The sequence below is a fragment of the Saccoglossus kowalevskii genome, chromosome 4 (genome assembly GCF_978046115.1).
Source record: "Saccoglossus kowalevskii chromosome 4, keSacKowa6.1, whole genome shotgun sequence".
Classification (NCBI taxonomy): domain Eukaryota; kingdom Metazoa; phylum Hemichordata; class Enteropneusta; family Harrimaniidae; genus Saccoglossus; species Saccoglossus kowalevskii.
Window position 1 is genome coordinate 6,434,571 of NC_140644.1, and position 13,934 is coordinate 6,448,504.

The following is a 13,934-nucleotide window of genomic DNA, read 5'->3' on the forward strand; positions in this document are numbered from 1 at the left end:
AACATATGTTATGTTATGTTATGTTATGTTATGTTATGTTATGTTATGTTATGTTATGTTATGTTATGTTATGTTATGTTATGTGAGTCTGATATAACGTAATGCGATATTTATGATATGAGATGTGATATAAAGTGATGCGATCATCATGATATGAGATGTGATATAACGTGATGCGATCATTACGATATGAGATGTGATATAAACAAATCATAACGTGTCGAAAGATACCAAAAATGGCTCATTTGACGACTTGGAAAATGTCCAAGGTGCATTTTCGCAATACAGGTTTCATCATGTCTTACTCTCCAACCTCAACTCGGCAGAGCACGAGAACAATGACATAAAGATTCGTGCGTGCAGTGCGCTAAACTAAACCCACTGGCGCAACCATCCTGAAACATGAATAAAATATAATTGATGTGACAACAATTCGATTCGTGAACAATTTGATCGGTAGTAATGACGAAATAAGAGTACCGGCTTGAAAAAGTTCGTAAGAGGTAACATTATTATATTACGTAATCGTCCATGTATTTCGATGCTCTTCAGTCACGTTGATGCCTACTGATTTTGGGGGATCTAGCCACAGCATCTGAATAAGGATTCTCCACACTAATATCTAACTCAGTATTAGCAGGGTAATTCAAAGGTTACACAATGTTTGTAGGAAGAGTTAGTTTGATAGGAGTCATTGGAGTATCCTGTATATGTTTACTATTCATATCATCCTAACGCTCTACTTCAAAGTTATTAGTGTTCTTAAGAGCTGTAAGTTGAGTATTGTTCACAATCTGGTGACTAGGTACCTTTTTAACAAGATCATCTAATCTGGAGAGTGAGGTCGCTGAGCTACTAACCTTTGTGGCTAGAATAGGTATTATTTCGTGTGTTTTTTGTACGATGTATCTCAATATTGATGCGAAGTTGTTGTAACATGTCATCGTTATGAAGTGGGAGGATACTAAAAACGGGGGGGGTCTTGTGATTACATGTGATTGACAAGGCGAATGTTAACATCAGTGTAGAGATGTGTACCTCTCTGTATCCTAAATGACTGTCGATGTGAATAATGTAGCAGTTTCTCTAAGCTGCCGTTTGTGTCTAATCACATCTGTGGTGAATGGTGTTCATCGTGAATCAGGAAGGTCCTCTGAGGTTTGCTCTAATATTGTGTTTGTTAGCTTCTTTAGTGAAGTGCAGGCATGGCATTGTTCAGTCAATAGCTCAAAAGATTTGTCCAAATCACGTGCTTTCACAAGGTTTAACTGATGTCCTGATGGGTGATCAAGTCTGATGTGAATAGCTGTGAGTAACCCATCCAGAACTGTGCGTGGAACAATGATTAAATAAGGTGATAGATGAAATGGCTCATTGTGCTTGACTACAAGTAGATCATCTTTGCTATTGTGTTTGCACTGAGCTTCCCTTCAGATGTTTGTTAATGGATGACTTGTCCAGGTTGTATTGGATCATCATAATTCTCAACCAAGGATTTGTCTAATATATCTATTTATCTACCATCAACGAGAGGCTTCAAAAATACTGTGATGTTGGCTTTTCTGGGATTGGTTAATAACCTGCACCTGTGCGGTGGGAAACTGTAACTTTGTTTCGTCTGACTGTCATCAGAATTTTGATAACATTTTGGATAGCCCAGAACTGCCTTCGAAGGAGCTTATCGCTGACCTGGACGCATGGTTTATTGATGCTGAGAGCATATGTCATATGATTTGACTGTATGATAAATGGGGATAGCAATGTAAAAATCTTTACATATGATAACCATGTCACTTGGTGTTTGCACTGCAAAAGCTAGCTAGTCAAGTTTTTGCTTCGAAAATGCCATATTTGGTAATGGTTTGGTAAATGGCCTGATGGGTGAGGGAGTACAATGGCTTTATTCGTAGAGAATTGTGTTTGCACTGACTTGAAATAATGTGGTATACTGCTGGACCATTAAAATGAACTTGTGACACAAGTCTAGAAATTGTTGAATCAAGTAGCTCTAATATAAACCAGCACATTTTTCAAAGACATGACCCAATATTTTACAGATACGAATAAATAATCATAGACCACGAACAGTGTTAAGAAATGGACATGATGGCAGTGAAATGTAGAAAACTTTTCTTTTTAATCTATCCTAGAAATTCGGTTGATGTAGGGCAAAATGTTGTTTTAAATGTTGACAAGCGCTTAAAACTTGACAAGTTTTTTTTCAAGTTTTGTGGAAGCTCTTTTCTGGTGTCCCCACAACTGTATAGGTTGTGCAACATACCTTCTTGAATGCAGTCATCTAAGACACAGTACATAATGTTTTCTAATCCTGTTTCTGATTGGAGCCTTAGCAAATAAAATTTCCTTGTAGTTCGATGAGTGTACTGCAAAACACCACCTTTTATATGTGACTGTTTGATTGGACTCGCGTGTCGGCTATGGTTTGAATCATACTTAATTGCCTGGAATTGGCGGATTCCAAACATTACCATATGTACACATTAGTGTGAAAAACTGAAAAAAAAACTAGGTTAATGCCATTGAAATGTTTTCATGTGGCTGAGGATTGCGAACTTCCATGTGATGGTTCATGAAGGTAAGTAGGTGGTACACAGATGATTTAGCAGGAGTGATTATTGCGACAAACATTTCCAGCTATTGTTGCCTCATTAAAAATTCATAACTAAATAATGCTTGGTTACAACCATATTTGTGAGGATGTTGAGTTGTAAAGTTTTGTTGAGCCAAAGCGTGATTCAATAGCTCATGAAGACTTGGGAAAACTGATCTAGATGTACTCACCAGAAGTGTGCAGAATAGTAGCCTGTGTGTGGCACCGAGGAGGGGGGCACACCGGACCTAAAACTGGGTAGATGGATGCCAAATAAATGATATGAAGACACTTTTTTACTTGATTTAATTTGTCAAATGTGAAATCACAGTTCTCGGACCATCAGAAAACGTGGATCGTTGAACAATAGTTTATACAGTCCCATCTGTATCTATGTTTTTAATTATCTGTCTGCTACTTTGTTTTTGAAAAACCTGGGATCAAAGATGCGTCGTGGTCCGGCTCTGGGATGTTATAGCAGCCATATCATCGGAATTAATTGTATATATGTTGCTACTGTTATCATGGTTCAAATTTATGTTTGACAATTTATACCTATTTGGACAGAACATATATATATATATATATATATATATATATATATATATATATATATATATATATATATATATATATATATATATATATATATATATATATATATATATATATATATACATATATATATATTCTTGAAAAAAACATAACCCATTTCAATGGCACGTCCCCAATGAGATGTGAGATGTGCCGCCAGTGACACGTTAAAATATGTTACCTGTCTTTTTAATAGTGATTTGGTCCATGGATGGGCGAACATCAGTATCAATGATCGCCATAAATAGTGTCCCAGCTAACACAACAACGTGCATCAAGTTTAGGGTAAAGATTATTTTGTAGACAATGCGATGTGGGTTTCACAAATGGAACATTATAGTAGTGTTAGTAGTAGTGTGGCAGTCGAAACTGGTGACGTAGTCGCGTTAGTTTCAGCTCATGTGGTTGAGCCTAACTGAAGAGGGCAGTGATAAAAAAAAGGCGATGCAGAAATATGACTGTTTAGTTTGACTTTAGTGTTTGATTAGTTTTGCTGAGGTATAAGTGAACCTCATTTGTTAAGGATTTGCAGGTGCTCGGGAAATGTTTAGAGTGGTCGCCTCGGTTTGCTGATGTGACTGTATAATAGAAACTAAAATACAGCATAGTAACTAACTAGTTGTAACTAATGAAAACATTTTCTAGCTTGTTTGTCTTCATTGTTTTGGGACACATACATACACACTATTTTAAAGTGGGTTCCTTAATGCTATAGCACAAACGTGTTCGCCAGTGACTACTTGGACGGGTTACTAGACGTCTTAGCTTTCGACTTGAGTATTGAAGTTTCAAGTTCGTCTCAGCGCTGCCACCACGCAAGTGATAAGACAAAAACTGGTGAACAGTAATAAATTAGTGTAATGTGAATACAGCAACAACGGAGGGCAGGTCCCAGCATAACTAAATGAGCGCATTAACTGTAACATAACATAAAACGACCAAAGGCTGCTACCCGACACATTGGATAAATAGCATTTCCAATTCGTGACACAATACAATAGACCATATATCCGTTCAATATACATAATATAAATAAACTCTGATTAGTGAAATAAGAAAGAGGGTTTTAACCAATATATCATCAACACAATACAATACAATACAATACAATACAATACAATACAATACAATACAATACAATACAATACAATACAATACAATACAATACAATACAATACAATACAATACAATACAATACAATACAATACAATAGGAACAAAGACATATTGTAGTTATACATAGACTGGATAGCGGTCATTCAATATACAGACATAATACTGGATATAGTGATATATAAACAATGAATATAATGATAAAGATAGACAATTTGATCAAATATTTCATTAACACAATACAATAGAAACACAACCATCCAATATGCAGACATACTATATATACTGTATATATTGAGAGATAAACAGCAGTTAGTAAAATAACTTAAGTTAGAGTGATTCAATATATCATTAACGCGACACAATATGCACTTGGTCACTTCATATGAAAACTTAATATAGCGAGAGTTATATTAATACATGGGGACCTCGTGACAGGAACAGAAACAGGTCACCAGATTGAGTGGGTGTTTCTCGTTATGTTTTCGCACGTGTCGACACTCCTCCTCGGCCTTTATTGCAATCTCCAATGCAGTCAGCGCGGCGTGACTAGAGAGATTATCTGACAGTACATTTCTAGCAAAGATGATACTCGCGTTCTGTTCACAGATAAGCACCTATCTTATACAATCAATCACTCGGGTGTATCAATGGGCGATCGATTAAAAATTGAGAGGTGATGACAAAGAAAATACATCAACCTGACAAGAATTGAGTATCTTCTATCGATCAGTATCAAATATATCGCGATTGATAGGTCAAATGCTGAAAAAACGTCGTAAAAATATCAGTTTTTTCTTGTCAATGTTGACAATCTTATATACTTATTCATATCATCTAGTTCGTAGATGAATCAAACAAATTCATGCATACGATATGATAATAATAAATGCATAGTGAATAAATGTAAAAACTAGTGTATGCTACTGGTACATAGACACACAAATTGTTCGCTAAAACAATATCAAAGCGATCTGGAATTTGGTCTAAGTATACAGTCACAAATAACCCAGACAAGTGATAATCTCGGATAATTCCGGGTGTTTTAAGGTCATGTTTCGGATTATTGCACATCTATAGATCATTTTAAGTCACTGTTTTTTTTACGAATGGACTTACTGTTAATGTGTCGTACTGTCAGTGTAACGTAAGAACTTAATTTCCTGCACGTCGGAATAACTCACAGTTGCTTTAGTGACACTTTAAGCTTTTTCCTTCTAAACTTCTTGTTAATAGCGTTGGCGTCAATTAATTAAAGCTTATACGATTATTGGGTAATACCACGAATAGGAGAAAACTATACCCTATGTTGAAAACAGAATAAGCTACTAGTACACACCAATACACTATGAACGATCTAATTTCGTAGAATAATACGTGTCTGATTATCCTGTGAGTCAAATCGTCTCAATTACGTCATCTCCTAGAAATAATAACCAATCAGCGATACAAACTAAGTCTTTCCTTCTCTTAGAGCACCATAAAACGCCAACAAGAAAATGTATGATATTTTTTTCCGATGTTGTGTGACTGAGCCCTGGGCGACGCATCCGAAATGTGCTAATCTAATGTATTTATTTGGTAACTATTTGGTCATATCACATGGGCTCATTTCAGATGTCCCACTCCAGATGTCTGCCTTACAGTTACGCCTTACGTCTTTTGCATTTATCACAAATGTCTCGCGATATACATGTAGTTGCCGTCACTGAAAATTACAACTCTTGGTGTTTAGCACAATGATCTGACTATGCAGTTGTCGTTAATGAAGAATACAGTTATATACGTTTAGCATAAAAAGCTCGCGATGCGGTGGTCGTCAGTGAAATCACTGTACTGTTATGTTTAGCGAATCAAACCGCATACCCATATGATACCAGATACTGAGATTGAATATTGCATTCGGGCTATATAACTTGATTCATCCTTGACAATCAACAAACCACAGTCAAACTACACATGGCTTGCCCTGTAAGGATGTGCAGATCATAACATAGGGTGGGGATATCATTACACATGTGGGGCAGATCACAGCATAAAATGGAGAGATGGACTACAAAAGGTAGAGTAAATCATAGCGTATGGTTGGAAAATCGTAGCATAGGGTACTAGGCAAAGTTATCTATGCAAACAAATTAACCACATATTTAAGTTGGAGAGTAATCGCCTAAATGGAATGTAGAAAAATATTACTCATAAATTTCTCATAATGACTTTTTAAAGAAACAATTTAAAGAAATTCATAAGCCGATGTAAAGTAGAGTGTGCAATTATGTACAAGCGAGAAAGAAATAAAAGTGGTGACGTTATCCATACTGTTATTTTCAGTTGAATGATATGAGCCTTACAATCACAAAATCAACACTAATAGTAATTTATGCATCATGAACCTCAAAAAAATCTACCAATTAACCTCATTAGATTAGATCGGAATGGTAAATGCCGTCATATCTGGACATCCAGGTAATCGATAATAACACCAAAACAAAAAATGTTTTAAAACTGGCCACTGTGAAACTAGAAAACATGTAAAAACACTGCATTATAATAATCAAACACTGCGCCCTTTTTTAAGATGTATGGCCAAACATGAAATAATTACTTAAATTCAATCTTCCGTGTGAATGAGCATTGCATTATGGTTATCCCGAATAATCCAAGACCTACAACATGCAATGGATATTGAGAAATTAGAGATCTGCGATTACTCACTATATAAATGGTAAATTGTCAGGTGGTTTACAACACTATATCTAATACAATATATCATTTTCATTTTCTTCTTTTTATCTTGAACATTGTATCACACCGATATCAGATACATTTTCAATTTGAATAACCACTTTTCTTTACCAGTTTAAACATTTGATCGCGTGTAAACCACACATAAACTGTTAAATGAAACTCAAAATCATCTGCCAACATTTTTGTAACGCTTTTGTATATGTTTTTACGTAAGTAATGTTGATCATAAATATTACTGTCGTGGTATTAATCCCGCGACTTCAGACGCACTTCAATCGAAATCAGAGCGATTTAGGCTTGTCAAAAAATATTGTCTCGAAATGTAAGAAACGATGAATATTCGCATTACACATTATTACAAAACGTTGCCTATCATTACGTATTATTGCGTAACGTTGCCTATCATTGTGTAACGTTGCCTATCATTACGTATTATTGCGTAACGTTGCCTATCATTGCGTAATGTTGCCTATAATTACGTATTATTGCGTAACGTTGCCTATCATTGTGTAGCGTTGCGTAGTATTGCGTAATATTGCGTAACGTTGCCTACCATAGCGTACCGTTGCGCACAATTGGGTAGTATTACGTAGCATTGCCTATGATTAAGCAGTATTGCGTAACGTTGCCTATTATTGCGTAACGTTGCGTAGCATTGCGTAGTATTGCGTAACGTTCCTTAACTTTATATAGCGTTGCTTAACATTGCGTAGCGTTGCCTGTCATTGCGTAGTATTACGTAGAGTTGCCTGTCATTGCGTGGCGTTTCGTAATATTACGTATCGTTGCCTGTCATTGCGTATCATTGCGTAGCGTTGTCATCTAATGCCTAGCGTGGTGTAGCGTTGTGTAGTATTATGTACCGTTGCCTATGATTGCGTTTCGTAGTTTTTCGTATTGTTGCGTAGTATTGCGTAGCGTTGTCCTCCATTGCGTAGCATTGTGTAATATTTCGTATCGTCGGTATACAATTCCAGAACGAATCAGTGGTAGGTTTAGATATTATAAGCAGTTAGAGGTTTCACAATTATAGTCGTGTGTGTGATATGACAATATAATAAACGAATCATACAGATATAACCAATTCAAATTACAGACAATACAAGTGTTTGATAAATATAAATTGTGTAGCGTTATCCTATCAATGACAATCGCATCATACCTTGCAATTGTCTCGCTTGCCACAGAGCGTGGCCAACCCGGAAATAATGATGGATCGTTGTATGCAAGTGTCACTTGGGACACAATGGTCAAGTTAATGGCGCAAACATATCCTCGCATTTAATGTACGATCTTATCGTAAAAGAGGGGAATGCAGCGAGCTCATCAATTGACTATCTTCTGTCAATTTGTACGTGTGTTCCTAAGCATAGATATCTCCAACACATTAAAGAGTATTACGTTATCGGTCACGTTAAACAGCTTGTCACTGGCATCTCTGAATAGTTTAATGTAATGGTGTTCAGCACACAGAACCACGTGACAAGAATGCGAGCAGTTTAATTAGCCATATAATTATAACTAACATTTTTAATCGAAATGAAGACAGAAAACAATGTTGTCAAATTGCTATAACCTGCATAGCCTAGAGGCATAATTAAGTATGCCCCCCCCCCTTTGTGATGTTTAGTTGTATTGCACTGAAATAGTATGCCAAGATATGGGTTAACATATTACTGTACGTACTTGTAATAATTGTGTCTAGATATAGGTTACTGTAAAATTCTTTAATTTAGCTTAAGTTAATTTTTGCTGATTTTCGGCGATTTTTGGGAGTGTAATGTAAAATATAAGGAAATTCACTGGTTTTTATATTCACTGAATCAACCCATCAGTAAATGTAGCGAAAATTAATTTCAAGCGAAAATAAAGTATTTTACAATAGCCCATATCTAGGTACACGTATTAAAAAGTAAGTACAGTATTTACAGTAACATATCACTTGTCTTACTTGTAATACGTATGCCTAGCTATGGGTTAACCCAACACTTTATTTAATTGTAATACGTATGCCTAGCTGTGTGTTAACCCAACACTGTATTTACTTGTATTACTATGCCTAGCCATGGGTTAACTCAACACTGTATTTACTTGTAATACGTATGCCTATCTATGGGTTAACGCATCACTGTATTTACTTGTAATACGTATGCCAAGCTATGGGTTAACGCATCACTGTATTTACTTGTAATACGTATGCCTATCTATGGGTTAACGCATCACTGTATTTACTTGTAATACGTATGCCAAGCTATGGGTTAACTCAACACTGCATTTACTTGTAAAACGTATGCCTATCTATGGGTTAACGCATCACTGTATTTACTTGTAATACGTATGCCTATCTATGGGTTAACGCATCACTTTATTTACTTGTAATACGTATGCCAAGCTATGGGTTAACTCAACACTGTATTTACTTGTAATACGTATGCCTATCTATGGGTTAACGCATCACTGTATTTACTTGTATTACGTATGTTTAACTATGGGTTAACTCAACACTTTATTTACTTGTAATACGTATGCCTAGCTATGGGTTAACGCATCACTGTATTTACTTGTAATACGTATGCCTAGCTATGGGTTAACGTGTCATTGTATTTACTTGTAATACGTATGTCTAGCTATGGGTTAACACATCACTGTACTTACTTGTAATACGTATGCCTAGCTATGGATTAACTCATCACTGTATTTACTTGTAATACGTATGCCTATGGGTTAACACATCACTGTATTTACTTGTAATACGTATGCCTAGCTATGGGTTAACACATCACCTTATTCACTTGTAATAAGTATGCCTAGCTGTGTGTTAACCCAACACTGTATTTACTTGTAATACGTATGCCTAGATATGGGTTAACGCATCACTGTATTTACTTGTAATACGTATGTCTAACTATGGGTTAACACATCACAGTATTTACTCGTAATACGTATGTCTAGCTATGGGTTAACGTATCACTGTATTTACTTGTATTACGTATGTCTAGCTATGGGTTAACTCATCACTGTATTTACTTGTAATACGTATGTCTAGCTATGGGTTAACGTATCACTGTATTTACTTGTAACACGTATGCCTAGCTATGGGTTAACACATCACTGTATTTACTTGTAATACGTATGTCTAGCTATGGGTTAACGTATCACTGTATTTACTTGTAACACGTATGCCTAGCTATGGGTTAACACATCACTGTATTTGCTTGGAATATGTATGCCTATCTATGGGTTAACGCATCACTGTATTTACTTGTAATACGTATGCCTATCTATGGGTTAACGCATCACTTTATTTACTTGTAATACGTATGCCAAACTATGGGTTAACTCAACACTTTATTTACTTGTAATACGTATGCCTATGGGTTAACACATCACTGTATTTACTTGTAATACGTATGCCTAGCTATGGGTTAACGCATCACTGTATTTACTTGTAATACGTATGCCTATCTATGGGTTAACGCATCACTGTATTTACTTGTAATACGTATGCCTATCTATGGGTTAACGCATCACTGTATTTACTTGTAATACGTATGCCTAGCTATGGGTTAACACAACACTGTATTTACTTGTAATACGTATGCCTAGCTATGGGTTAACGTGTCATTGTATTTACTTGTAATACGTATGTCTAGCTATGGGTTAACACATCACTGTACTTACTTGTAATACGTATGCCTAGCTATGGGTTAACTCAACACTTTATTTAATTGTAATAAGTATGCCTAGCTGTGTGTTAACTCATCACTCTATTTACTTGTAATACGTATGCCTAGCTATGGATTAACTCATCACTGTATTTACTTGTAATACGTATGCCTATGGGTTAACACATCACTGTAAATAAATACTTGTAATACGTATGCCTAGCTATGGGTTAACACATCACCTTATTCACTTGTAATAAGTATGCCTAGCTGTGTGTTAACCCAACACTGTATTTACTTGTAATACGTATGCCTAGATATGGGTTAACGCATCACTGTATTTACTTGTAATACGTATGTCTAACTATGGGTTAACACATCACAGTATTTACTCGTAATACGTATGTCTAGCTACGGGTTAACGTATCACTGTATTTACTTGTATTACGTATGTCTAGCTATGGGTTAACTCATCACTGTATTTACTTGTAATACGTATGTCTAGCTATGGGTTAACGTATCACTGTATTTACTTGTAACACGTATGTCTAGCTATGGGTTAACGTATCACTGTATTTACTCGTAATACGTATGCCTAGCCATGGGTTAATTCATCATTGTATTTACTCGTAATATGTATGTCTAGCTATGGGTTAACACATCACTGTATTTACTTGTAATACGTATGTCTAGCTATGGTTAACGTATCACTGTATTTACTTGTAACACGTATGCCTAGCAATGGGTTAACACATCACTGTATTTGCTTGGAATACGTATGCCTATCTATGGGTTAACGCATCACTGTATTTACTTGTATTACGTATGCCTATCTATGGGTTAACGCATCACTTTATTTACTTGTAATACGTATGCCAAACTATGGGTTAACTCAACACTTTATTTACTTGTAATACGTATGCCTAGCTATGGGTTAACGCATCACTGTATTTACTTGTAATACGTATGCCTATCTATGGGTTAACGCATCACTGTATTTACTTGTAATACGTATGCCTATCTATGGGTTAACGCATCACTGTATTTACTTGTAATACGTATGCCTAGCTATGGGTTAACACATCACTGTATTTACTTGTAATACGTATGCCTAGCTATGGGTTAACGTGTCATTGTATTTACTTGTAATACGTATGTCTAGCTATGGGTTAACACATCACTGTACTTACTTGTAATACGTATGCCTAGCTATGGGTTAACTCAACACTTTATTTAATTGTAATAAGTATGCCTAGCTGTGTGTTAACTCATCACTCTATTTACTTGTAATACGTATGCCTAGCTATGGATTAACTCATCACTGTATTTACTTGTAATACGTATGCCTATGAGTTAACATATCACTGTATTTACTTGTAATATGTATGCCTAGCTATGGGTTAACACATCACCTTATTCACTTGTAATAAGTATGCCTAGCTGTGTGTTAACCCAACACTGTATTTACTTGTAATACGTATGCCTAGATATGGGTTAACGTATCACTTTATTTACTTGTATTACGTATGCCTAGCTATGGGTTAACTCAACACTTTATTTACTTGTAATACGTATGTCTAGCTATGGGTTAACGCATCACTGTATTTACTTGTATTACTATGCCTAGCCATGGGTTAACGCATCACTGTATTTACTTGTAATACGTATGTCTAGCTATGGGTTAACTCATCACTGTATTTACTTGTAATACGTATGTCTAGCTATGGGTTAACGTATCACTGTATTTACTTGTAACACGTATGCCTAGCTATGGGTTAACACATCACTGTATTTACTTGTAATACGTATGTCTAGCTATGGGTTAACGTATCACTGTATTTACTCGTAATACGTATGCCTAGCCATGGGTTAATTCATCATTGTTTTTACTCGTAATATGTATGTCTAGCTATGGGTTAACACATCATTGTATTCACTTGTATTACGTAAGTCTAGCTATGGGTTAACACATCACTTTATTTACTTCTAATAAGTATGCCTAGCTATGGGTTAACTCATCACTGTATTTACTTGTAATACGTATGTCTAGCTATGGGTTAACGTATCACTGTATTTACTTGTAACACGTATGCCTAGCTATGGGTTAACACATCACTGTATTTACTTGTAATACGTATGCCTAGCTATGGGTTAACGCATCACTGTATTTACTTGTAATACGTATGTCTAGCTATGGGTTAACTCATCACTGCATTTACTTGTAATACGTATGTCTAGCTATGGGTTAACACATCACTGTATTTACTTGTAATACGTATGTCAAGCTATGGGTTAACGCATAACTGTATTTACTTGTAATACGTATGTCTAGCTATGGGTTAACACATCATTTACTTGTATTACGTATGCATAATTTTGTACGAAATAATACCACTATTAACTCACCAGCCATCTAACGTGTCAATGTTTTTCTAACTACAGGCTCTGCAGCTTGGCATGGTCACAAGGAAGTATCATTTTGTAGTTCTTGACTTTGTAAGTACAAAATTCATTCAAATATGTCGTGTTTTGTTAAATAGATAGTATACACCTTTTTCGTGTGAAACATTGCAAACACGCCAAAGCACTGGCTACACAGATATCATGGTAGAGCCGTCGTTTCCCCGTGATTTGAAGGGTACCAGTACATTGACAGCTCGGTTATAGTTTAGAAGTGAGCTTCGTACTCGATCGAATATATACCAACTCCGACTAGAATAACGACCATCGTTTTTTTAATCAGTCAGTGAATAATGTCACCATTTTGCTATTTACTTAGCATAAAAATGTTGGTTTCCAGAGCAAAGTCAAAATATGTTTTACCTACAACTATTTAGTGTATATACAGCGAAAGACACAAAGCTGAGGCTTTGATTGTTAAACTATTTATAACAATTTGTAAGTACCAATCATCGGAATTCATTCAAATTCAAATATTTAATAATGATTGGCTCAAAAACGGAACATTGTATACGCTCATATTGCGCACACATGCATTCACGTTACTTGGCAACTGCGAACGCCAGATAATGTAGAACCATCTTTGATATTATTAGAGCTAATAATGACGTCACAATACAATTTCGGGATTGGTCAATTTTAATTCTAATATCCATTATGATTTATAAATGTATATTAATAAAACGTTTATAAAGACCACAGTTTTCTGCCCTTCACTGTATTAGATTGTGGATTACTTATTTAACT

At 35.6% G+C, this 13,934-nt stretch overlaps 1 protein-coding gene across 2 annotated transcripts in view; it reads left to right on the forward strand.

The window, feature by feature from the left end:
• LOC100369115 (glutamate receptor 4-like) overlaps nt 1-13,934 on the forward strand; it is a 50,006-nt gene that overhangs the window by 22,390 nt on the left and 13,682 nt on the right. For both annotated transcript variants that reach the window (XM_085497678.1, XM_085497679.1), the window contains exon 5: nt 13,170-13,223. In XM_085497678.1, the coding sequence (XP_085353804.1) occupies nt 13,170-13,223 (54 nt within the window). The remainder of the gene's footprint in view (nt 1-13,169; nt 13,224-13,934) is intronic.